General features: G+C 43.8%; 1 protein-coding gene across 2 annotated transcripts in view; it reads right to left on the bottom strand.

Moving 5' to 3' along the window:
* Positions 1 to 27,089, bottom strand: part of GAB2 (GRB2 associated binding protein 2) — a 178,048-nt gene that overhangs the window by 32,924 nt on the left and 118,035 nt on the right. For both annotated transcript variants that reach the window (XM_069564916.1, XM_069564917.1), the window contains exon 2: positions 23,406 to 23,706. In XM_069564916.1, coding sequence (XP_069421017.1) covers positions 23,406 to 23,706 — 301 coding nt within the window. The remainder of the gene's footprint in view (positions 1 to 23,405; positions 23,707 to 27,089) is intronic.

Below are 27,089 nucleotides of genomic sequence, written 5' to 3'. Positions count from 1 at the left end.
AAACAGGGGACCCTGTGAGACCTTTCAGGGGCCAGACTTCCCCATCGCCGCCCCCTCCACCACTTCTGAGGAAGGATCTGGGAAAGAACACCATCCCAGAGATCCAAGAGCCAAGTCTGAGTGCCCTGACCTTGATGGATATGATCTCTCGTCTCCTTTCGCAGAAATCGACCCTGTGCAGGGCCCGAGGCGAAGGCACTGAGTGGCTGCAGCTCACGGGCATGTCAGCCCGTCTCTGGCCACACATCCTTGCGTAAGGGGCATCTCATGTCAGAGACGGGAACCTAAGGCCCACAGCAAACGGCATGCTTTCTGGAAGGTCTCTGGTGAGAGCCAATCGTGCCTTCCTCTAAATCTTCGGCAGTGTTTCATTCTGCATTTCATGCTGGGAATTCACAATCTCTTGTCCAAAACTAGGCTGAGAGCTGTTAGAACTCAGGACCTAGACTGTTTTCTCCGACAGTGTTCAGCACAAAGCTGTGTGCCTACTCAACGTCCAGATCAGAACAAAGGGCTCAATAAACACATCACGGCAGCAAGTTTTGTCAGAAACTATCCTTTTTGGGTCAGAAGAAGGAATGAAGAGCTCCAGAATCCACAGGTCAGCTGCTGTTCGGGGTGAAGGAACTGTGATCACTTAGCGAGGCTGTCTGAGCTGTGCTTGCTTCTGGGTTGGGACTATATTTAGGCATGCATGCACTGTCCTGTCCACATCAGACAGATCAGGTTATGAGCTGCCTTCTCATCTTACCTGCCACGTGGACAGCACATCTCAGTTGTGACAGACCTTACTTGGTTGACTACTGACTGTGTTCCCCCCTCATCCCCAAATCTCTCATTTACAACTGGAGACACTGTGGTTCCTCCACAGAGTCAATCCATAAATGGAATGAAACACTCTGTTGTTTACTTAGGGTCATGAGGACTGATTGTGGGAACTCTGCTAAGAGCTGCAGGCCTGTCAAAAAGAGTGGCCCTGGTCCTTGCTCTAGGAGTTTATACTACAGTTGGGAAGAACAAGTTTATGCTCAGGGCAGCACTTCTCCCTTCCCCCAAGGAACTTTGGGAACCCACTAGCATTCCCATGAGAATCAATCCATCTAGTGGGCGCCATAAGCTCACACGTCAATGATGCATTTGACCTTTGCGACCTTTCCATTGAAATACTGAAACCGGATCGCTGTACTTTTAAACTAGCCAACTCCACAAGAGGCAAGTTTCCCCTTTCTCTGGCAGTGGCTCTCACGAAGAGACAACTGGCCACCAGCATGAACCGTGAGTGTCAGACGTTACTAATGGGAGTTTATCAAGAATCATTAGCAGTGGCAACAATCACAAGAACAATTCCTGGAACTGCTCAAGTCTGGATGGGGAGGCTGGGATTCTAAGAGCTCCAGCTTGCCGAGGGAATTCTCAGATCCACAGCACTACTTGACCCAGAACTGTGTCTTCAGGAGAGGCAGCGTGGTTCGGGGAAAGGAACGTGGGTTCTGAAACTGGAATCTCAGCTGTGAACCTAGGAACGGCATCTGAATCTGTGTCCTAACGGGTAGAATTGGTACTGACAGCTCCCTGTAGGTTTGGCCCAGGGACTCCAGAGGTGCCCCAGTGCCTGTGGGTCAGTGCTCCACAAAGGAGGCCTCTCCCTCCACACTCCATTAGGGGGTCACCTGCTGTATGAACTGCGTGTGCAGACCTTCAGGGTTTGGTTATAGAGGCAGGACTGGTCCTCTTGCCTTCCCGTGGTGGCAGAGGGCAGCAGGCAGAGAGCCTGGCAGGACTCAACTTCCCGCTGGCAGCTCTTTCTCAGCCACGGCCTCCAGTCCTGGGGTCATAACAATTTCCTAGCTTCGCTGCTTGAGCTTCCCTACTCATCTTCCACTCTTGTGTCTTGATGCCTCAGCAATCCTCATTTTTTCCCCACTGGGATCCAAAAGGGAGAGTTATTTTTTTCTAACATCCCCAGGAGGGCCTGCATACTACGACCATATGTACATGGATCTGAGCAGGCTTGCCAAGGCATATTATTATCACACTAGAACAGGAGTTGGCAAACTAAGGACCATAAGTCAAATCTGGTCCACTGCCTGACTTTATAAATAAAAGTTTTACCCCTATTCATGTACATATTGTTTATGGCTGCTTATATGCAAAGTGGAGTCCTTGTGACAAAGAACGTACAGGTGGTAAAGCCTACAATATTGACTATCTGGCCCTTCAGAGAAAGTCTGCCAGCCCCTAGACTAGTAATTCTCGGTCTGGTTTGTACAATCCTGTCCTCTCTCAAAAATCTTAGTATCTAATTTAAGTTTGTCACTAAGGATACGGAAGTGGGTTGAAACTAAGACCAGTGAATCCTAAACTTATGCTTTGGAATAATCAAGAGAAAGAACCACAAGAAAAGCCAGTTTGGAGAGCTCATGAATATAATTATAAGAAATCATATTCATTTTCATTTTAGCATACCTTGGGGCACCAAAAACAAGCTAGCTGCCGGTGAGCATACAGAATCAGAAGGTATAAGAGAATAACAGGAGTGATTTATGCTGCCAGACTTGGGAAAGAACACCAGGTTGTTTTTTTTTTTTTTTCCCCTGATCCGTAACCATTTCTTCTTCTTCCATATCACAGCTGCACAGATGTCATTTTCTGCATAGAGATCTCGTGTGTTTCTGGGGGTGCTGGGGAGGGGGGTTAGAGTTGCTTTACAATGTTGTGTCAGCTTCTGCTGTACACAGAAGCACATCAGCTATGCATGAGTGTGTAGACATGCATATATGTATCTCCCCTCCGTGGGTCTCCCCGCCCCCACCCCTATAGGTCAGCACAGAGCACTGAGCTGAGTTCTCCATGCTACACAGTAGCTTTCCACTAGCTACCTATTTTGCACATGGTAGTTCCAGTCACTCTTTATCACATTACTGTGTCTCCTTTTCATCAAAGCACTTATTACTACGATTTCACCTCATGTGAGGCATTGCTGGTGCTTCAATACGGTGGCCATAAAAACACGCCTCTCAGACCTCCCGATGTGGGCAGCACACTCTCTAACAGCCCCAGCTGTTGGCCCTCTGCATCCCTTATCTTCCCCTGTGCTGTTCTCATCCACTGACAAAGAGTGGCCGGAGGACCAACACCAGCCTGTTCCCAGGAGGAAATGGGACTCCACGGGAAACCTTGGCTTGAGACTTTCCAGTGACCAGCCCGAAGCTGTCTTAGACCTGCACTATGTTCTAATCCTCCCTCCTTCCTTCTCTCCATCACTGGGGTCAGACCTGCAGCCCAGTGAGGGCCTTCTTCCTTTCTCAGTGTCATTCCCAGCATCCTTCACAGGCATCTCCCCCAGTAAGTCTCTTGCACATCTAAATGCATCTTGACAGCAGCTTCTTGGAGAACCTGAACCAACATACCCAGTGTCTAAAAGAGTTTGATGAACATCTGGTTGGCCCAGGTTCATTCTGCAAGTAAACCACAGACCCAGAATCACAGGCCAGTCCTCCACACCAAAGCCTTTTCTACCAAGAACAATCATCTGAGAATTATGTCCTTGGTACCTTTGTCCAGAGGGCCACTGCTCTGAGGAATCTGATGAGAAAATGTGTCCACCGATGACCAATCCCCATAGCTGGCCTCTGAGCTCTCTTTACAGTTATGTGGACTCTAGTGGGCATGAGGGAATATGTCTTAGATTCAGAGAAAGCTGAAAATATGGTTTAGGACAATCAAGAAGAGCTGGCTTACGTTGAAAATAAAAGCAGTAAGAGCGCTGTGTGATACTCTCTTAAAGGAATGTAAGGGAAGAAGTTACAAAGGCAAAGCCAGAGAAGGTCATCACAAAGGAGCAGAGACAGCAGTGGGTCTCCCCAGGTCATCATACGCGCGCTGAGGACCCCACCCAGGCACTGTGGCAGCAGGAAGCAAGGAACAGTATCTAGAATTTCAGGGTACGGTTTAATTATTAGGAACATGGATTCTGGAGCCAGGTTGTCTGTGCCTGAATCCCAAGTTCTTTAATTAGCAGTTGTAAGAACCAGGGAAAGCTGAGCCTCTCTGTGCCTCAGTTTCTTCATCTGCAAAGTGAGATTAAGACAGTAAGGTCCCTACATATGAACCTTCAACCTCGAACTTTCGTGACTATGCATTCGTCTGTCCAGTCCCGAAAGTTAGTTCCCCTGGCTGGTGTACGCCGTGAGCGAGCGTGTCCTCTACGAGTGGGGGTGCTTTTGTGTGCTTTACTGTACAGAGCACAGCAGCAGAGCAGCTTCTTTTCCAGCTAGGTCTGCAAGAGGATGACTCCACTGAACTGCTTGCTATGTAACCCGAGGAGCTTACTGATGAAGACCTGATGGAACTGGAGGCCCAGAGAAAGGATGAAGACAGACAAGAAGAATTAGTGAAGGGATTCACAAAGCAGGAAATGGCAGGGGGTTTTCTTTGTCTGAGGAGGCACAGTCAGTTTTTGAGGCGCAAGACCCGAATATAGACTGGGCTGCGGCAGCTGTTCAGGACGCAACCCAGCACTACCGTGTTGTCTATGCTGAGAAAAAAAGAGCTACTACCCAGGCATCACTGTATCGTTTTTTTCAAGAGGGTTGATAGGGTGGACTCCAGCAAGGAACCAGAACCTGAGCCATCAACATCAGGCGTGAGTGATGCAGCCTGTCCCTGTCTCCTACTGCTGATGATCCTTCAGCTCTACCATCTCCCACCTCCTCTAGTCAGTAACTCTTCTTGCCCGTTCACTTGATGCCAGCCCCTGTATGTCAGCTGCTGTACTGTAGCACTGTGCTTTTCAAGGTACTGGACTATAAGATTAAAAATGTTTAATTTTTGTGTTTTTCTGGTATGTATTATTTGTGTGAAAACTATTATAGACTTATTAGATTATTATAGACTTATTATATAGACATAGTACAGCGCTATGTAGCCAATTGTGTTAGTTGGGTACCTAGGCTAACTTTGTTGGACTTATGCACAAACTGGACTTATTAATGTGCTCTCAGAATAGAACTCATTTGTATGGAGACTTCACTGTAATAGATGTCTACCTCATAAGATTATGAGTTAAGACCTGTGAAATGCTTTGAACACTGCCTCCTACAAGGTAAGCTCTATGTAAAGATCTCTCTTTGATAGTAGTCGTACATTTAAAGAGACACCTTTGTTTTTGAGAATCTCAGTAACTTAAGTATAATGCATTTCAAATTAAGAAAGTCAGCAAAGTTTGTATGGTAAACATATAAATCACACACAGTAAAAGTGTTTCTGAACTTAGGCAAAACAGAGATAGTGTTATTTAGAATGTTTTGTTTTTGGGGAGATAAGACTCTTGAGAGTCCTTTGGAGATCAAACCAGGAAATCAACCCTGAATATTCATTGGAAGGACTGATGCTGAAGTTGAAGCTCCAATACTTTGCCCACCTGATGCGAAGAGCTGACTCACTGGAAAAGACCCTGATGCTGGGAAAGATTGAGAGCAGGAGGAGAAGGGGGCAGCAGAGGATGAGATGGTTGGATGGCATCACCAACTTGATGGACATGAATTTCAGCAAACTCTGGGAGACAGTGAAGGACAGGGGAGTCTGGTGTGCTGCAGTCCACGGGGTTGCAAAGAGTTGGACATGACTGAGCGACTGAACAACAACAATGACAAAGAATAACATGCTATACACACTCAAAGGGCTGCTTTGAAGATCACAGAGAAGGCTGCAACAATTTATTAGCTATATACCCCCCAGATATTTAATGTGTACTTATCATGTACCAATGGCTTCCCAGATGGCACCAGTGGTAAAGAATCTGCCTGCCAATGCAGGAGACACAGGAGACGCAGGTTTGACCTCTGGGTCAGGAAGATCCCCTGGAGAAGGAAATGGCAACCCACTCTAGTATGCTTGCCTGGAGAATCCCATGGACAGAGGAGCCTGGCGGGCTATAAGCCATGGCATCTCAAAGAGTTGCAGACGACTGAGCACAGGCACAATACAATGCTATCAGGCACCAAACACCACACTGTACGGTTTAAGTGGATTCTTATATAATCTTAAAGAATGCTCAGAGATGGGAATACCAGACCACCTGACCTGCCTCCTGAGAAATCTGCATGCAGGTCTAGAAGCAACAGTTAGAACTGGACATGGAACAAGGGACTGCTTCCAAATTGGGAAAGGAGTACATCAAGGCTACATATTGTCACCCTACTTATTTAACTTATATGCAGAGTACATCATGCGAAACATTGGGCTTGATGAAGCACAACCTGGAATCAAGATCACCAGGAGAAATATCAGAAACCTCAGATATGCAGATGATACCACCCTTAAGGCAGAAAGCGAAGAGGAACTAAAGAGTCTCTTGATGAAAGTGAAAGAGGAAAACACCAATACAGTATACTAACACATATATATGAAATTTAGAAAGATGGCAATGACGACCCTGTATGCAAGACAACAAAAAAGACACAGATGTGTATAACGGACTTTTGGACTCAGAGGGAGAGGGAGAGGGTGGGATGATTTGGGAGAATGGCATTGAAACATGTATACTATCATGTAAGAATCGAATCGCCAGTCTATGTCCGACGCAGGATACAGCATGCTTGGGGCTGGTGCACGGGGATGACCCAGAGAGATGTTATGGGGAGGGAAGTGGAAGGGGGGTTCATGTTTGGGAACGCATGTACATCCGTGGTAGATTCAAGTCAATGTATGGCAAAACCAATACAGTATTGTAAAGTAAAATAAAGTAAAAATAAAAATTAAAAAAAAAAACTTAAAAAAAAAAAAAAAGAAAGTGAAAGAGGAGAGTGACAAAGCTGGCTTAAAGCTCAACATTCAAAAAACGAAGATCATGGCACCCGGTCTCATCACCATGTGGCAAATAGATGGGGAAACAGTGGAAACAGTGACAGACTTTATTTTCCTGGGCTCCAAAATCACTGCAGGTGGTGACTGCAGCCATGAAATTAAAAGACGCTTGCTCCTTGGAAGAAAAGCTATGACCAACCTAGACAGCATATAAAAAGCAGAGACATTACTTTGTTGACAAAGGTCTGTCTAGTCAAAGCTATGGTTTTTCCAGTAGTCATATATGGATGTGAGAGTTGGACCATAAAGAAAGCTGAGCACTGAAGAATGGATGCTTTTGAACTGTGGTGCTGTATAAGACCTGTGAGAATCCCTTGGACTGCAAGGAGATCAAACCAGTCAATATTAAAGGAAATCAAACTTGAATATTCACTGGAACGACTGATGCTAAAGCTGAAACTCCAGTACTTTGGCTACTTGATGTGAAGAACTGACTTACTGGAAAAGACCCTGATGCTGGGAAGATTGAAGGCAGGAGGAGAAAGGGATGACAGAGGATGAGAGGGTTGGATGGCATCACTGACTTGATGGACATGAGTTTGAGTAAGCTCTGGAAGTTGGTGATGGACAGAAGCTTGGCATGTTGCAATCCATGGGGACCTGACTGAGCAAATGACTGTATGATCTTTATAATAGTCTTGTGAAGAATGACTTGTTTCTATTGTACTGATGTAGAAATTGAGGCTCAAAAAAGTAAACTGACTTGCCCAAGACCATGTTAAGACTGAACTCATCAATGCTGTGGATTCATGTACTTATGAATTCAAGACCTGTGCTCTTTGCTCTTTACTAAATTGACCTTCCGAACTGGTGTGTATGTATGTATGTATATACACACAGATATGCATATATACATATATATTCATCACACAAGTGAGAGGTGAAGCCTGGGTTTCATTTCTAACCTTGCCAGTTAGCTGTATGATCTTGAGCAAATTAGCTCCCCTTTCCTGACCTCCAGACACTGTCATCTGAGGAGCATGGAACTAAACACCCTCTAAGGGCCCTTCAAGAGCTCATATTCTAGAATTTTCTCAGTCTATGAAATCTACTCCCTTCTCTGTCCTGGCTGAGTGTTTTGGCTATTATGATTCACAAATTATGAAGAATCTGTCCACTGATCTCACCCACAAAAGGAGTGAGGAGGTGGGAAATAAACGCAAACAATAAATAAGTGATAGGTTTATAAAATAAAGCTCAGGTCATTGGCATGTCCTGTCTTTTCAGATTAGCTAGAACATCATCCTTTTCGAATTTTTCGCTTTTTTTTTTTTTTTTGCTGTCCTTTTTCATTGTATACCACTGTTTTATACAGAATTTTAGACTCTAGGTACTGTTAATAAGGTTAGCATTTTTTGACGCTTCTTTTTGGCTACCCCCCCCCCCCAACAGGGAATTTCTCCAAACAACAATGTTTGGAAGTAAACTGTAATTTTCAAACTGTCATTTTATATAATTATAACTATTTAGAAAGTTATAAGCAAACGCTATAACCAAATCATTCATTTGAATCATCACTGGCCAGCTACTATGCGTCTCTACTGATGTGGTGACAGAAAGATAGAAGGGTCTCTCAGTCTCCCCTCATTCCCAGACTCTGTGCTCTAGCCTTGGCGAATTAGTTTCAGTTCCCTAAGCTCCTGGGAGCTTGAATATGCAGCCCACAGAGACAGCAAGAGAAAGCTGAACTTTGAGGTGGGAGATGTGTTAATTACCCTGACTGGTAATCATTTTATAGTGTTTGCATATACCAAATAGTCATGACGTACACTTTAAATATATACAGCTTTGTTAACTATAATTCAATAAAGAGATGGAAAAATAAATATCTGGTTATTTATTTCTATTTATGTGGGGGAAAAAAGAGAGAAACCTGAAGTAACTGAGAAAATCCTGTATGGATGGGTTTTAACCTAAGTTGATTGAAACTTCAATTTCTATCACTAGCCAGATAGGGGCTTGATATTGAAATTAAAGTCAGAAGTCTGAAAAAAACTTTTTCTTTTCACACTTGAGGTTAACCTCAATTAAAAAAAAAAAAATCTGTTAGTCATATTCTGGCATATAGCCAAGGCAGAGTTCAGTTAAAGTCTTGGTGAAGACTGAGGGCCCCAGAGTACCCCAGACTGTGGTACTACACACAGAGGAGGCAGGCAGTCACTAAGAAGGGCTCCAGGGGCAGTATGGCAGAAAGAACATAAGCTGGAGGACTTGATAAAGCTCGTGAGGTCACCGAGAGTGAGATCACGGCTTAAGCTCTTCTCTGGCACGTGACCCTAGAATGTGACCCAAAAACAGGTACTCAGCGTGCTGAGTGAGTGAACGTAGAACAGAAACTGGGTATCACCCAGCCACGTGGGCAGTAGAGGCCAAGAGGAGGAGGAAGCATGTTTAGGGAAAGCAGAAGCGGATTCTCTTCAGAAATTCAGGCAGACCACTGGCCACCTGGAAGTCAGCCACTGGGTAGACGGGCTCCAGCCACTGGGTAGATGGGCTCCAGCCACTGGCTTACTGGTTTGGGTAAGAGAGGGGCTAAATAAAAGCAGGAGAGGGTACAGGCCTAGGTGGAATTCGAGATGACAGTCAGGTTAACAGGAAATGACTTAAGAATAGGAAAAGTAGACAAAGTCCCAGGGCTGACCTTAGTTTGCATGTAAAATGAAGGTCAGAACTGAGCAAAAAGGATGAAGAATCCCAAAGCCCTGACTCCAGGCTGGGCTGCAGGGTGGGCTTCAATGGGAAGGCAGAGTCCGAAGGCCTCTGGCCGTGAGTACAGAAGCAGAGGCTGGGAGCTGGGTGATCCTGACACCACGTAACCTCTAGATCACCGCTCCCCAGACTTTTCCATCTTATGGAGGAGTGAAAACACTGCCTGTTTGTTTGTTTGTGCACTTTAAAAAACTGACACACAGGGTTCACAACTTTTTATTGTGAATATGGAAAAACCATTGTTTACTGTAACTGTCATTTCACACACACACACACAAGGACACTTTAACAAACACGCACAGCTGTAAGAAGAGAATCTCTGAATAAAGGGAAGTTATGAAATCTGACTACATTTAGTCTTATGAAAACTGACTACATCCTCAGTATGTTGTTTGTTTTTGTTGTGGACTGAGGACACTTTTCACAGCTCAGCACTGGTCTGTGGGACCTTGTTTGGCAATGTCTGCTGCAGACCAGTATTTCTGCACTGTGTTCCAGCCTTCCCAGGCCAAGGGCGAGAAGGAGGGGCAGGCCATCTGGGTCCAACGCCAGCTTACAGTGCTTGACTCCACCTCCCCTGCGACATTTAGAACAGCTCCTCCTTGCCTGTTTCACATACTGTGTCCATGTAAGATTTAGTTAACAAGCATTGCAAAAAAAAGAAAAAAAAGTTTGAAAATCACTGATACCCAAGCTCCTAGTTTACTGTTGAAGAAACCAAGAGCTACACACCGAATTCAATAACAAAGTTGAAATTAAAAACCAGGACTTTGACTCCCAATTCAGATCTCAGAGAAAGATGACCGTACCTACTGATTTTGCAGAGTTCAAAATCCTGGGCAGAACTCTACATAGCTGGATGTTTTAACCATAACCAAGAGCTTCGGAGGTCCAAGGTGACCTTACCACTAAATTCAAAGTCCTAATTCTACCTTTAGCCAAAAATTAGAGTTCTGCTGGGCTTTGGAGTCTGATCTGGGACCAATTCCACAATAATTTATTATCCTCTTTTACTAGAGATAATTAGAAATATTCAAAGAACAGGAAAGGGGGGGAGCATCTCATGGGATGTCTGGAAGTTATCCAAAGCTCCTGGTGTTGAGGAGCTGGGGTGAGGCGCTCTCATTTCTAACTGTCTGTGGGTTTGGCAGGTAACATTAGACTTAATCTAAGCTGGCTGGCTGGGGTGCTGAGGGGGAGTTTCTGGTACACAAGGGAAAGCAGGAAGGAGGATCAAGGCTTAGAACAAAGGGAAGAGGGTCAGGTTTCCTCTGTCTCCCTTTCCTCCTCCAGAGGGTCTGGACTTTGCTGCAAGTCAGGGCTGAAGCCTATTCCAGGGCAATGCAAAAGTGTTTGTGTGGATTTTATGGAGTTCATGTCCCAGCTCAGAGCCTACTCTCAGGGTGACCAGACCCAGCTGTGGACAAAAAACAACAAACAAACAAAATCGAGGAAGGTCTGATATTTCAGGGTTATTTAGAATAACATTTTCTTTTTCAAAATAAGGCTTGAGGACTTCAGATCTGGCTGGAAACTGGTCTGGATGTTTATTTTCCTCATTGTCTCTGGAAAAAAAGGGTGGGTGATTCAGACATCTGCCTCCGCCTCTGGGCTGGGGCTTGGGTCAGTCTTCACTCTGATCTTCGCTCCTCAAGGGACCTGTGTCAGTCTGGGAGGGAAGCTGCCTACCACCTCCCACATTTGCTCTAAGCTTCCCAAAAAGGTCCCCCAGAGGAGTGAGAGATCTGAACTCAGTTTAAAAAGGCAAAATACAAAAGGTAGGGGAGGAAACAAGGGAGGAAAAGGTCCTCCCAGAAATGAGAAGAGAGACAGGGTGAGGTCTCCAAGAAAGGACCTCCCTTCTTCCCTCCCCAGCCTTGTCTACTCCCAGCTTTTCCCTCTAACCCCTGCTTCTCCCTTGGCACCACTCCCTGTGTGAGGGGGAAGGACCAAGGTCACCAGAAGGCATCTGAGTGGACTGCCTGACTCCATCACAGCCCTCCCTGCTGTGAGAATTCCAGCTGGAATAAGGGGGCCTGACCTTTCACGCACTAATCATTCTCCCTGGAGAAGAAGGAGCTGTTTGAAGACCCTGATAATATTCCTCCACTGGAGATTGAAGACTTTCCCAAAAGCATATTGATGGGTATCATTTCATCTCAGAGGGAACCAGGACTTAAAATAATTCTGCTGTAGAGTTATTGGGAAAACTCATGGATTACTAGAAGTTTATGGCCCCTGAACAAGGATAACATGCAAATTCGTGAAACGTTTCCATATTTTATGGGGATTCCCTAGTGGCTCACACAGTGAAGAATCTGCCTGCAATACAGGAGACGCGGGTTCGACCCCTGGGTTGGGAAGATCCCCTGGAGAAGGAAATGGCAACCCACTCCAGTATTCTTGCCTGGAGAATTCCATGGACAAAGGAGGCCACCAGGCAACAGTCTGTGGGGTCACAAAGAGTTGGACACAACTGAGTGATTAACACTTTTGCTTTTCAAATATTTACAAAATACTTAAAGGGGAGCAGGTTCACCCAAAATTTTAGTAGGGACAGAAGATAAAAGAACAGTTGGCTGGAAGGTCATCTTTCCATAGAGTTAGTCATGCAACTGTCGTGAAATTCCTGTCAGGGAGTTTAAGAAGGGAAAAAGCTACAATAAGAGACAGGATATGGAGGAGGCTCTGGCCTTATTTCAAAATCTTCAAGAGTTGCAAAAGGGGCTCTGGCGATCTAAACTCCCTGAGCTTTAGTTCACAGTAGTTTGTTGGCTACTTTGAGATGGATCATGTTGTCTTGCTAATTTAGCCCTTCGAGATTAATATTAGTGCATAGATAGCACTTTGCATATGTATAGCTCTCAGTGATATATCAACTTCTTGCTTCTCTCTCTTGCTGGCTATTTTGTGATTTGCAAACAGCCACAATAAACAGGTCTGTGAGGCCAATATCACTGATGAACATAGATGCAAAAATCCTCAACAAAATACTAGCCATCTGTATCCACCAATACATCATCAAGATCATACACCATGATCAACTGAGATTCATCTCAGGTACGCAAGGATTTTTCAACATACGTAAATCAATCATTGAGATATACCACATTAAGAAATTCAAGAATAAAAATCATATGTTCATCTCAACAGATGCAGAAAAAGCTTCTGACAAAATTAAGCACCCATTTATGATAAAAACTCTCCAGAAAGTGGACATAAAGGGTACATAATAAAGGCCATATATGACAAACCTATAGCTAACATAATACTCAATGGTGAAAAGCTGAGAGCATTCCCTCTAAGATCATGAACAAGACAAGGACGCCCACTCTTACCACTTCTATTCAGCATAGTTTTGGAAGACCTAGCTATAGCAATCAGAGAAGAACAAGAAGTAAAGGGAATCCAAACTGGAAAAGAAGTTAAACTGCCACTGTTTGCAGATGACATAATATTACACACAGAAGATCCTAAATATGTACTATAAAACTACTAGAACCCATCAATGAACTTGGTGAAGCTGCAGGTTACAAAATTAATATACAGAAATCGATTGCATTTCTATACACTAACAACAAAAAATCTGAAAGAGAAGTTCAAGAAACAAACCCATTTACCATCACATCAAAAAAAACCCAAAAACAAAAACCTACTTAAGGAGGCAAAAGACCTGTATTCCGAAAACTAAAAGATGCTAATGAAAGAAATTGAAGAAGACATAAACAGATGGAAAGATATACCATGTTCACAGATTAGAAGAATCACTATTGCCCAAATGACAATACTACCCAAGGCAATGTATAGATTCAGCGAAATCCCTATCAAACTACCAATGGCATTTTTCACAGAACTATAACAAAAAAAAATCTCAAAATCTGTACGGGGACACAAAGGACTTTGAATAGCCAAAGCATTCTCAAAAAAGAAAACTGAGCTGGACAAATCAGGCTCCCTGACTTCAGACTATACTACAAAGCTACAGTCATCAAAACAGTATGGTACCAGCAAAAAGTATAAATCAATGGAATGGGACAGAAAAACCTAGAAATAAGCTCATGCACCTATGGTACAGTAATTTATGACAAAGGATGCAAGACTACTCAATGCTGGAAAGACAGTCTCTTCAACATTTGGTGCTGGGAAAACTGGATAGCCACATGTGAAAAAATGAAATTAGATCATTCTTTAACTCCATACACAAAAATAAGCTCAAAATGGGTTAAAGACCCAAATGTGAAACCCAACCCTATAAAATACCTAGAGGAAAACACAGGCAGAACATTCTCTGACATAAATCACAATAACATCTTTTTCAATCCATCTCCCAGAAAAATGGAAATAAACAAAACCAAACAAATGGGACCTACTTAAACTCAAAAGCTTCTGCACAGCAAAGAAAACAATAAACGAAAAGACAATCCAAAGACTGGGAGAAAATATTTGCAAATGATGTGACCGATAAGGGATTAGTCTCCAAAATTTACAAACAGGTTATGACCCTTAACAGTATCAAAACAAACAACCCACTCCAAAAAAATGGGCAGAAGATGTGAATAGACATTTCTCCAAAGAGGACATACTAACGGGCACAAGAAAAAGATGTTAAACTTCGCTAGTAATTCGAGAAATGTAAATCAAAACTACAATGAAATGACACCTCGTATCTGTCAGAATGGCTATCCTCAAAACACTCCACAAACAAAAAATGCCGGAGAGGGCATGGAGAGTAGGGAATCCTCTTACACTGTTGATGGGAATGTAAATTGGTACAGCGACTATAGAGAACAGTATAGATGTTCTCTAAAAAACTAAAAATCGAGCTGCCGTAGGACCCTGCGATCTCACTCCTGAGCATCTATCTGGAGAAAACCACGATCTGAGAGATCACACGCACCCCGGTGTTCACTACTACACGGTTTACAACAGCCAAGACGCAGGAGCAACCCACACGTCCACCAACAGAGCAATGGACAAAGCAGCTGTGGTGCGCATATACAGAGCACTGTCACTCAGCCATTGAAAAGAATGGAATAATGCTATCTGCTGAAACAAGGATGGACCTAGAGGTTGTCATACTGAGTGCAGTCAGTCAGACAGAAGGAAAAGTATCATATATTCCTTACTGTGGAGTCTACAAATGATACAAAATAACTTACAAAACAGAAAGGGACTCAGAAAACCAACTTATGGTTGATGGGGAGGAGAAGGGATAGTTAGGGACTTTGGGAAGATCATGTACAGACTGCTATATTTAAAATGGATAACCAATGGGGACCTACTGTATAGTATGTGGAACGCCACTTAATGTTATGTACCAGTCTGGATGGGAGTGGGGTTTGGAGGAGAATGGATACATGTACATACAAGGCTGAGTCCCTTCGTGTTCACTTGAAACTATCACAGCCTTGTTAATTGGCCATTCCTCAATACAAAACAAAAAGTTTAAAGTTTGATTTTAAAAAACAGGTCTGCGAAAATGGATTCAGATCAATGAAAAGGAATCAGCGCACACAGTCCTGGGATGGAGTTAAAGCTCTTAAGATTCTAGACCCGGCGACACTGCTCCTTTGGGAATGTCAGTGCCTTTAAACCTGAGCTTCCTTACTTGTGCAACAGGGATCGTGCTAGCATCCCTGCCTCTCTTGTGTCTTTATGCTCAAAGGAGACTGCGTGTAAGTGTTTCTATAGGCTGTACAGTTCTCTAAAAACAACAGGGACTTAAACCGTATTCTGTTCATCCTGACCTTCAGATATAAAAATCATCACATTCACCAAAAGCCCTGCATGGAAAGCAGAGAAATACACGGCTGCCACTCACACTGCACAGCTACGCACTTCCCAGCTCCCCTCCAACCCCTCGGTGAGGGACAGTCGTTTCCACAGTACAGATGGTAGCACCTCCGAGAGATGCTTATTCAACGTCTAGAGCACATGGGTAGCGGCAGCCAGGGTGCCTTTCAGAGCGCGCGTGAGAGTGAGGGGCTGGGCAGGCGTTAGAGGAAGGTGGGGACCACCGGGGACAAGAAGCCCTTGGCTCAGAGCATTTAAAGAGGTGCGGGCTTCCAAGCAGTCGATGACTCCTGAGCCCATGAATAATTCATCCAAGCTCTGCACTGGTAGCTGGTTCTTTTTGTGTGTGGGACATCTGGTCAGGGACAGCTGCCCATGACGGAGCCACAAACGTGAGGTCTCGGCTCCGCCTGCTCGTAAACACAGCTCAGAGCGGCTTTCTGCTCCGTGCTCGGGGGACTGAAGCCTGTTTTGATTCCCAGAGAAGGCAGGGTTCTCACTGTTGCTTGTGCATGCGTGTACACACACACGCACGCACGCACACATACACCCCCTCCTCAAACAAACAAAAAGCCAGCTCCACGTATATGACCTGAAACCCTGATATTCATTCTTGGAATTGTTTTTCCTTCCTGAGCGTCGTTCTTGGTTTCCTATCAGGAGGCTGTTTTCCCCACCCTTGGTTTGATATTCAGACTCTGCGTCACTCTTGGTTTGGTCTTGATACTAGGCAGGTTTTACCCTAAGCATTTTTGGCTGAAATATGTGAGGAATTGGAGAGTCGTAGCAGAAAGAAGCTGGGGGCGGCAAGAAGGATTAAAAAAAGACTCCATCTGCCACAGAACTCCTTCCAGCTGAAAGTGAAAAACACAAGTTTTTTTTTTTTTTTAATGACAGGTCCCATCACAACTTTTTTTTTTTTTTTTAAAGAAGCAAGGAATATGTACTGAAGGAGGCTCTGTATGGGAAGGAATTTCTACAGGACCAACAGCAAGTGAGGGTATGGACTGCATGGGTCTTGGGGACACCTCTGCATAGAATACAATGTGAATCCTCCATTGGGAAATATGAAACATGACGGGCTGCCAGTGGTCTAAGGTCTGTGCTGATAAGCTCATAGAGAAACAGAACTGGTGGGTGAAAAGATTTTCTCTATTTGAAGAAAGGAAACTCAGACCTCAATCAAGTGACTTCTTCACATCATCCCAGAGTTGGGATGTGAGCTCAGGCACCCCCTCACCCACCCACCACAGATTCACCAATAGAGATTGATGGCTGGAATAAAGCTCTACAAGTTACTAAATTCTTGGAATATTCCAGCCCAAGGATTTCAGCAATATGGACCAGTAAGGCGGGAAATGTGAGCCAGCTGCAGGACCCCGGTGGAAGGGGTCAAGGAGCGCTTTCAACCTAATATGTGGTATCCACAGGGGCGAAAACAACAGGGCTTGGTCTGGCTGATGTTCACATTCCAGGAGGTCCAGGGCAAAGAGACGGTGTGTGAGAATGCAGAGTCAGACTTGGGTTAGACTAGAATCCCGGCTCCATCATTTTCTAGCCGTGACCGTGAGTCAAGATCATTGCTACCTCAAAGGATTACTGTGCATTTCTAGTAAGAATGTATTTTACATACCCTATTTTACAAAGGGTAGATGCGCAATACACAGCTCCTATTATTTCCGTTTGTGGTCACTGAGGGTTACCTATGAATACAGGATGCGTCCCACATGAGGCAGGTGCGTAAGCCCCAGCAACAGGAGAGGTGCTGTGTTTAGGAGGAAGCTTAGGCAGATGAGGGTGCAGAGTCTGTCTGAAGCCGGCCAGTGCATGGTTATGACAGACAAGAGCTTTAGTCCTGGAGTGTTAGGCATGGAAAAAGAAATAGCACTCAGGTTTTTTTTTTTTTTATTTCAAAGAAATGGAAACACAGTTGATTAAATGAAATAAAGCACTTTAGCAAAAGTAGGGAGTCAAATGTTAACTTCTTTCCTGCTTTTCCTCCTATCCTGATTCTAAAAGAAACACTGACTTAGATGATTAATCTTCCACTCCTTACCTGAGGGTTTTACAGATAAGATATACTTTTAGGAAAAGCTTCTAAGTTAAAACAAAACCTATTATTTGGCTGAATCTTGTTACATACCAGATTCTAACCGAGGAAGAAAAGCCTATTTGGTTTCATCAGAAAGATCTCGCAAAGAATCCTAAACCTCTATCATGGACAACTAATATTCTTGCTCTGATAATTCACACACTAGGTATCTATTAAATAACTCCTTATAAAAGTTAAAAGTTAAAGGGAATATACTGTCTAACAGACAAAGCTGTTGAAAAATACTGACTTGATTACTTGTCGCCTCCTTAATATTCTCCCCCTTTTCCTTCCTTCACTGAGCCGGTGGTGTGTGGGCTGGTGCCTCCATCTGTGGCGATGCCTCTGTTATAGAACCTCCCTGGGGCTGTCTGGTTATTTCTGTTCCCTCCACTAGACTCTGAGGTCCGAGTGCTGGAACCCTGCTGTTCACCTTTATGGTCTGTAGCCTCAGTGGGTATGACGGGGACTGTCAGGGAATAAGTCTTCCATAAAGATCTGCTGAGTGAATGAACAATGTAGGAACGAACAAATGAATATTCCTACCAAAAGAAAGTAGGCCCAGATGATGCAGTTCTACATATTTGAATCTGAGTCGTACTTAAATTCTATATAGTAAAAGTAGGGATTCAGACAGTAACTGTTTTTAAAATATGTGATTTTAAAAATAAGATATTTGCACCAGGAATAAATTTTGCTACATTTTAAGGATAAAATTTTTTTTTTTGTAGAGACACCTCTAATCCCACAAGAGAATAGTTCAAAGTAACTTGCTTTCTGGTTCCTCCCCAACCCCATTATACATATTTCCTAAAATCTGATGTATTCCTTGGACTTACTTCTCAAATTTATGAAAGCTTTGAGACTAGAGGGTCTCTGGATTTTTTCTCCTACTTTTTAAAAACCTCTTCCCTATTTTCTTCCTCTCTCTCTCTCTTTTTTGGCGTAAGCATTTTATTCCTCCATCAAAAGTAAAGTGAAAAACAAAATCCATAAAAGCTGTAATAACAAAGATTTGGTCAGGCAGAACCAAAAATTCCACCCAGGAAGCAAACATTATACCAAAGAATTTAAGAGTAAAATGGGGCTTCATAATCCTTCCTCATGGAAGATCACAGAATTCCTGCATGCTAAGTCACCTCAGTCGTGTCCGACTCTGTGCGACCCCATGGATAGCAGCCCACCAGGCTCCCCTGTCCACAGGACTCTCCAGGCAAGAATATTGGAGTGGGCTGCCATTTCCTTCTCCAGATACTTGATTGAATCCAATTAAATATACGTACAACCTATATATTGAAAAATAGAAAATGTTGTCCAACGAAGTTAATGAAGGTCTAAAAGAACAGATTTACCATTTTATGTACCGGAAGGTTCAATGTCTTCTCTAATTTGCCCTATGGGTTCAACACAATCCCTAACAAACAAAATAAAATAGAATTTCTAGTAGAAATTGGTGAAAAAATTCCAAAACTCTTATGGAAATACAAAGAACCTATAAAATAATCTTTTAAAAATAGAACTATAAAAATTACAAGAATTGTTTTAGGGAAGGACATCTAGTCCAGGCACAATCAGCTACATAATCTGCAGAGCCCAGTGCAAAGTGACAAAGGCCCCTCGCTCAAAAATTAAGAACTGCAACACAAATAAATGTAAAGACAACTTGTGCTCATGGATTTTAAGAATCTGCACTGTTAAAATGTCTATACCACCCAAAACCATTTACAGATTCAGTGCAATCCTCATCAGGATTCCAATGGCACTTTTTACAAAAAGAGAAAAAACAATCCTAAAACTCATATGGAACCACAAATCATCCCAGATAGCCAAAGAAATGTGGAGAAAGAACAAAATTGGAAGGGTCACACTTCTGGATGTCAAAGTATATTATAAAGCTATGGTAATCAAAACAGCATGGTACTGGCATATTAATAAAAAAACAGACACACAGACAAGTGGAACAGAATAAAAAGTCCTAGTATATGGTCAATATTTCATAAAGGAGCCAAGAATACTCAAAGGAGAAAAGTCTCTTCAGTAAATGGTATTGGGAAAACCAGATATTTCCATGCAAAAAAAAAAAAATTAAATTAAAAACCAATCTCACACTATGCACAAAAATTAACTTGAAATGCATTAGACTTAAATGTAAGACCTGAAACTATAAACATCCTAGTAGAAAACACAGAGGAAAAGTTCTTTGACATTGGTCTTGGCAACGATTTTTTTTTTTTTTGGATGTGATACCAAAAGGATGAGTAGAAAAGGCAAAAATAAACAAGAAGGACTACATTAAACTACAAAGCCCTGCACAGTGAAGTGAAGTGGAGTGGAGTGGCCCAGTCGAGTCCGACTCTTTGCAACCCTGTGGACTGTAGCCTACTGGGCTCCTCTGTCCACGGGATTTTCCAGGCAGGAATCCTGGAGCGGGTTGCCATTTCCTTCTCCAGGGGAACTTCCCGACCCAGGGCTTGAACCCAGGTCTCTCGCACTGTAGGCAGATGCTTTGCCAAAACGAAAAAGCAGCCTCAGGAACGGGAGAGAAATACTTGCAAACCTCATATCTGAAAGGTGTTAATAACCAAAATACACAAAGAACTCACATCATTTGATAGCAAAATCTCAAATAATCTGATTAAAAAATGGGCAGAGGACCTGAATAGACCTTTTTCCAAAGAAGATATCTGAATAGTCAACAGGTACAGAAATGCAAATAAAGTCAAAACCACAATGAGATACCATCTCACACCTGTTAAATGGCTAGTGTCAAAAAGATTGTGGTAAGTGTGACCAGAGATATGGGAAAAGGGAACCCTTGTGGCCTGGAGGTGGCAATATAAATTGGTACAGCCACTATGCAAAACAGTATGGAGGTTTTACTCAGAAAATTAAAAGTGGAACCAAATAACCCGATAATTCCACTTCTGGATATATCACGGAAGCAACTGAAATGACTGTCTGCAAGAGTTATCGGCCCCCTCAGGTTCATTTCAGCATCATTCACTGAAGGAGTGACATGAAAACAACCAAAGGTCCACTGAGGAATGAATGAAAATGTGACCATATGTATGTATCACATTATATATATACACACACACAATTTTTTAAATTGGTGTATATTTGTTTTATAACGTTGTGTTACTTTCTGCTGTACAGTGACTCAACTATCCATAATACACAAATCCACTCTCTTCTAGACTCCAAACCCATATAGATCACTGCAGAGTCCTGAACTGAGTTTCCTGTGCTATACCGTAGGTTCTTATTATCTTTTATATACAATAGTGGGCAGGTGTCAATCTCAGTCTCCAAATTTATCGCCCTTCTTTCCTCCATGGTAACCGTATGCTTGTTTTCTGTATCTGTGAATCAATTTCCGTTTTGTAAGCAGGTTCATTTGTACCATTTTACATTCCTACCAGCAACAAATGAGGTGGGATGCATGAGCAAAGCATGCTTCTTCACATCCTTGCCAACACTGGTCACTGTCCATATTTTGATTACAGCCATCCTAGTGGGTGTGAAGTGTTATCTCACTGTGGCTTTGTTTCACATCTCCCTAATGAGTAAGGATGTCCAACACCTTTGCATCTTCTCATGGGCTTACTGGTTATTTGTATATCTTCTCTGGAATAATGTCTATTCAGATCCTTTACCTATTTTTAAATGAGGTTATTTTTTTTTTGTTATTTTTTTTGTTGAACTATTACTGAGATGTAATAGTTCTTTTTATATTCTAGATACTAGACCCTTATCAGATATGATTTGGAAATAATTCCTCCCATTCTATAGGAATTTCTTAAAACTATTTTGCAGCCCTAAGTCAGACCTACTGAATCAGTACCCATAAATTTAAAAGATGAAAGTTTTTAGGGTGATTCTGATGACCCACCAGGTTTGTGAACAAATAATCCAGACCAGAGCTTCTCAAATTTCAATGTGCCTACAAATCATGTAAGTATCTTAATACAATTCAGAGGGAGATAGAAAATTTCCTTAGGATACCATGGTAATAACGGTTACAAACGTGATTCACTGATCAATGCTAAAATTAGTGGGCAAAATTTTAAGCAGAAATGGGGTATTTGCACACCATTAAAGTACTTCCTGCAAAATATTTATTAACTGTGAAAGCATAGGTAGCAGCTTTACAGGGGAAGTAGGTGTCAGATGCCATCTTAACCAAGTGATGAAGGCAACACGACCAGTAATAAGGTATATTGATACCATGTGTCTCCTGATACAACGTGCAGAGAAAAGCACACTACCTCTGTGGTAGTCTCCGCCAAACCTTAATCTGATCATGAAAAAACATCATACAAATTCAAACTGAGGGAGATTCTACAAAATATCTAGCCAGTATGCCTTAAAAGTGTCAAGGTCAAAGAAAAACAAGAGACTAAGAAACTGGCATCCCAGATTGGAGGCCCTAGAGGCAGAACCACCAAATCTAATATGCTATCCTGGACTGAATCCTGAACAGAATAAAGACACTGGTGGAAAACAAGTGAAATCCCAATACACTGCAACTGACTGTCTTGTACCAATCAACATTTTGACAAGTATACTCTGGTTAAGAAAGATGTTAAGGTTAGGGAAAGCTGGATGAAAGGTACATGGGAACTTGCTGTACAATTTCTGCACCTCTTCTGTAAGCTCAACATTATTTCAGAATAAGAAACTGAAAAAAATATGCAGATTCTGATCCTGTAAGTCTGAGTGAGTAGAAGTCTTCTGTCTTCGTAACAAGTTCCCAGGAGAGGTTGATGCTGCTCGTCCATAAACTCCACTCTGATAGTAAGAGTCTGAATCAGTGGTTCTCAAACTTAACCATGCATCAGATTACCTGGCGGGCTGGTTAAAACACCTCCAGAGTTTCTGATTCACTAAGTCTGGGGTGGGGCTTAAGAATCTTCATTTCTAATGGTTTCCCAGATGAGGCTGACGTTGCTGATGAGCTAGAAACAGTTTTCATGTTTTTAAAGGGTTCTAAGAAGTTTACAAAACAGGTATAGGAATCAGAGATTGTATGTGGCCTTCAATTATTTACAGAAAATGGATGCTGAGCCTCAGACCCTTGCCACTTGGTGTGAAGCTTTTAAAAGACTGATGCCTAGGTCCCACCCCTGACATTCTTAGCTAACTGATGTGATATGGATCCCTAGCATCAACATTTAAAAAATGTTCCTCTTTAATTCTGATATGTAACCAGGTTTAGGAAACTACTAACTTAGGCTTTCCATCTGCCACACACACAAAAAGAACCCTACTCCTCAATCATCCTAGAGTTGTGGATGAGCCCAAACAAATGGCAAAGAGCATTTCTGCAGCTGAAGCCTCACTTAAAAATGGTGAGCTACTCTTTCTGTGAAGGCTAACAAAATCTGAACACAAGTCAGAATCTCCCCCTTCTCATGTGTCCGTTTCCAGGGAAATATAAAGAACAGTGGATTGTGCATCAACAGTACTCACAAAGAATCCCACACCTCCCCTTGCCAGAAAAGCGGCTAGTGTAACTATGCACGTTGTTCTGAAACAGGAGTGGACAGAGGATGCATCAAAGAAGAGAGCAAGGTGCAAGCCGCCCGTGTGTGGGTGACAGGTTAACCAGGCACAGAGAGCTGGAGAGCTGAGGGGAGAAAGGGCAGGCCTGAGACACGGGGTGGCGCGGAGGTACCTGAAGAAATACCATCAGGACCTCGAGCTTCATCATAACCCCAACATGCCTGCTTTCCACATGAGCAGACTCAGGGCTAGGAGGACCTCTACCCTGTGGCCAAGCCCTTCAGACTCTTCCCCTCTGCCTACTTCTCCCCCACCTCAGAGGACAGCCTTTAGCTAAAGCCTGCCCTGCTGTTCAAGGAGTCTGAAGGCCGTCCCCTTGGCCCCGGGGGCCCAGCCACTGCCAGGAGGCACCTGGTCCCTGCTGAGAAGTGTCTCGTACCTGTGCTCTCTTCTGCCTGGTTGAAGCCGCAGATCTGGCAGATGCTCTGGACCCACTTATTCATGTCCTCCTCCGTCTCGGCCACCAGGTAGAAGGTGCGCTCACTGGTCTTGATGTCGAACACGAAACTGTCCTGCAGCTCCTTCTTGTTGAAGGTCAGGCCTGCATCCACCTGCTCGCAGAAGTTCAGGTTGATGATGCGCAGGGGCTTCTTGGAGTGATCATTCTTGTAGTATTCCAGGACGTCGGGGTCACCACTCATCCGGCCGCTCCGCAGGATAAACCAGCGTTTCTTCCAGGCCTGAACGGGAAGGAGTGAGAGCAGGGGGAAAGTCATGAGTCAATTCAAAGCTTTTCACAGGTCCTCAGATATCACCAGGCTAAGGGTGGGGACTGCTGCACCTGCCAGCCGAGCGTGGCCTCTGTCTCCTTTTTGTGCTTTCCCAGAGTTTAAAAAACAGCGGATGACTTTAGCATACACATTAGTGCAGCATTTCATTACTGAAACAGGGTCTTATCACTATGAAACGAGATACGTCATTTCAAGAAGTCAGATGAGGACTAACACACTTTACACAATTATTCCATTAAGCTAGAATACAGCCTCAAACTCACAGGACTTTTAGTCAGGGTGGAACTTGCAAAGCCATAACATCTCAGTTTACGGATGGGGTCCCCCACTAAGACAGACTGAGTTGAAGCCACAACGTCACATACAGCAAGTAGCGGAGAAAAAAGTTTCCAAGCTTTCAGTACCTGGTGCTTTTTACCCAATCATGATGCCTTGGAGGAACCACACAGAAACCCTTCTAAAACCTCCCTGAAGCACAAAACTTCAGAATTTCCCCCATCTCAGTCACTATATATAGTGGATAATACTGTATCCCTAGTATTTATAATACAGCCCTGTACATAATAAGCACTCAATATACATTACTGAATGAATAAACTCCTTATGTCATGCCATATTATAGAATTTAACACTCAGTTACACATTTCCTTATGTTGTCTACATTCCCTGTCTTCAATGAGACCGAGTAATCTGTGAGCAGACATCACACAAAGTGGTAAAAAGATATCACAAATAAAACAGAGCCTCGGGTGGAGTCTGTGCTTCACCACCGACTAGCTGTGTGATTTTCACATAAAGTTATTTACCTCTTTGGAGCTTGCTTTATCTACAGAATAGAATACCATCACCAACTGTCCTACCTACCTTATAGGGTTTATACTGCACACAAAGCACTATGATGCAACCCTGCTGCTAAGTTGCTTCAGTCCTGTCCAACTCTGTGCGACCCCATAGACGGCAGCCCACCAGGCTCCGCCGTTCCCAGGATTCTCCAGGCAAGAACACTGGAGTAGGTTGCCTTTTTCTTCAGACGGCAGCCCACCAGGCTCCGCTGTTCCCAGGATTCTCCAGGCAAGAACACTGGAGTAGGTTGCCTTTTTCTTCTCCAATGCATGAAAGCGAAAAGTGAAAGTGAAGCCACTCAGTCATGTCTGACCCTCAGCGACCCCATGGACTGCAGCCTTCCAGCTCCTCTGTCCTAAAGCGCCACTGATGCCAAGGATCATCGCGGTTATTTAGACCTCACTGGGACTTCACTCCATGAATCCTGGCACCTTGCACTCTCCCCTTCTGTCTCCATCCTCACTTCCTTCCACCTGACTTGTTCCTGTGATCCATCATTATAATCATTCTCTTGCTTCTCTTCCTCTCTTTATCTAGGAAACCATAACCTTTGACTAAGTCTAATGCTTAGCCTACTCTGCCTGTTTCCACTCAGCTGTTCAGAGCTGGAGAAAATCACACAACCACGCTGGCTCCTCTCACTTTAAGCTCAAGTGAGCCCTCCTGCTGCAACAGTCTACTACATTTGTCTGGTCCCTGATTTTCTGTTGCTCTTGGCAATCATCTGAACCTTGCCCTATTTAAAGCTGTAGCACCTCCACTCTTTGGTATGAGACTATACAGGCAAGCAGAAGAGAATCTACACATGTTCCATCCCCGTATTTACCAGTCTGCCTGCATTATAGCAAAGCAGTTTATTACTGTGCAGCATGGATGGTTCATCCAGTCTAAGGCCCACTTTCTTCCGCCAGAGCATCACCCCCTCTCACGACATGGGGACAGCACATGGCATCTTCCCTCCCTCCTAGGATCATTCCCATCAGGACACCAACTTGTCCCATCTCAGAAAAAAAAAAAAAGAAAAGTTTGACTTGATCCCACATTCCCTTCCAACTATGGCCCAGTTTTCTGCTCCTCTTTACAGAAAAACCTCAGAGATTTCTACAGTGTTAATCGTTGTTTCCTCTCCTCCCATTCTTTTCTTGGAAGCAATACAAGCAGGCTGCCCCCAACCCCCATCTCCTTCAACAGAGGTCTTAAAGACTTCAACACAAAGCAACATTTGGATTTTACTTGATCTCTCAGCAACATCTGAGAACAGTTTACTATTCCATTCTCTTTGAAGCATTTTCCTCATTTGGCTTCAGTGCTCACTCTCAATTTTCCTACCTCCCAGCTTCTCTTTTTCAGCTTCCAGTTCTGGTTGCTCCTTGTCTCACTGACTTCTAAAGGCTAGAACGCCCCCATGCTCAGTTCTTAGACTCTCCTCTTTCTATATCCTCTTCTTAGGTTATTTTATTTCATTTCACAGCTTTAAAAGTCATCTAACTGCTGTAATTCGCAAATTTATAGCTCCAGCCCAAACCCATCTATAGAACTCTAGAGTCTCATACCTGCTCCTCACTAATAGGCATTTCAAATCTTTCTTTAAAAACACATTTTATTTGTCTGGCTGCATCAGGTCTTAGCTGGGGCATGAGGAAGCTTTGCTGTGTCACATGGCATCTTTCATCAAGATGCATGGACTCTCTAGTCGTGCGCAAGGGCTCAGGGGCAACACCGCTCAGGCTGGGCTGCTCCACGGCACATGGGATCGTAGCTACCTAACCAGGGCTCGAACCCGCGCCCCCTGCTTTGCAAGGCAGATTCTTAACCACTGAGCCATCCGGGAAGCCCTGGCATCACAAACTTCCTTTAAACCGAGCTCTTCCCATCCTCCGAGTCTGTTCTTCCCGCAATGTTTCCCATCTCAGTTACGAGCAGCTCCAACCTTCCAGCTGCTCAGGCCAAAAATCTGGATGTCAGTCATCAACTTCCAAACCCAAGAGCAAATCCTGTTGGTCCAAACAGTTTCAAAACACATTTACAACCCGGTCACTCCTCCACACCTCCACTGTTACGCACTTGGTCAGGTCCGCCGTTCGGCCGCCTGCCTGCTTCCATGCTTCCATCTGGCAATCTGTTCCCAGCGTGGAAGCTGGTGTCAATCAGAGCATAGCACTTCTCTGCATTAAGTGCCCTCTGGCTTTCCACTGCACTCAGAGCAGAAGCTGAAGTCCCTGCAGTGGCCAGTGAGCACTGGGCGACACCGCCTCACCCACAGCTCCCCCCTCAGCCCTGCCCCTCTCTGCCGCGCCCATTCTGCTTGAGTCACGCTGGCCACACACTCCTGCCTCAGGGTCTCTGCTCTGGCTGTTCCCTCTGCCTGGATCACTCCTTCGCCACATATTCCCATTGCTTATGTACTCCATCAAGTCACTATTTAAATGTCCCATTACTGGACAGACTGTTTTTCTGGCTGCCCAATTGTCACACTCTCTCCCCCTTAC

This window comes from Ovis canadensis, chromosome 21, assembly GCF_042477335.2.
Source record: "Ovis canadensis isolate MfBH-ARS-UI-01 breed Bighorn chromosome 21, ARS-UI_OviCan_v2, whole genome shotgun sequence".
Taxonomy (NCBI): Eukaryota; Metazoa; Chordata; class Mammalia; order Artiodactyla; family Bovidae; genus Ovis; species Ovis canadensis.
The sequence above is the reverse complement of the archived record's forward strand: the minus strand, read 5'-3'. Positions and strand labels throughout refer to the sequence as shown.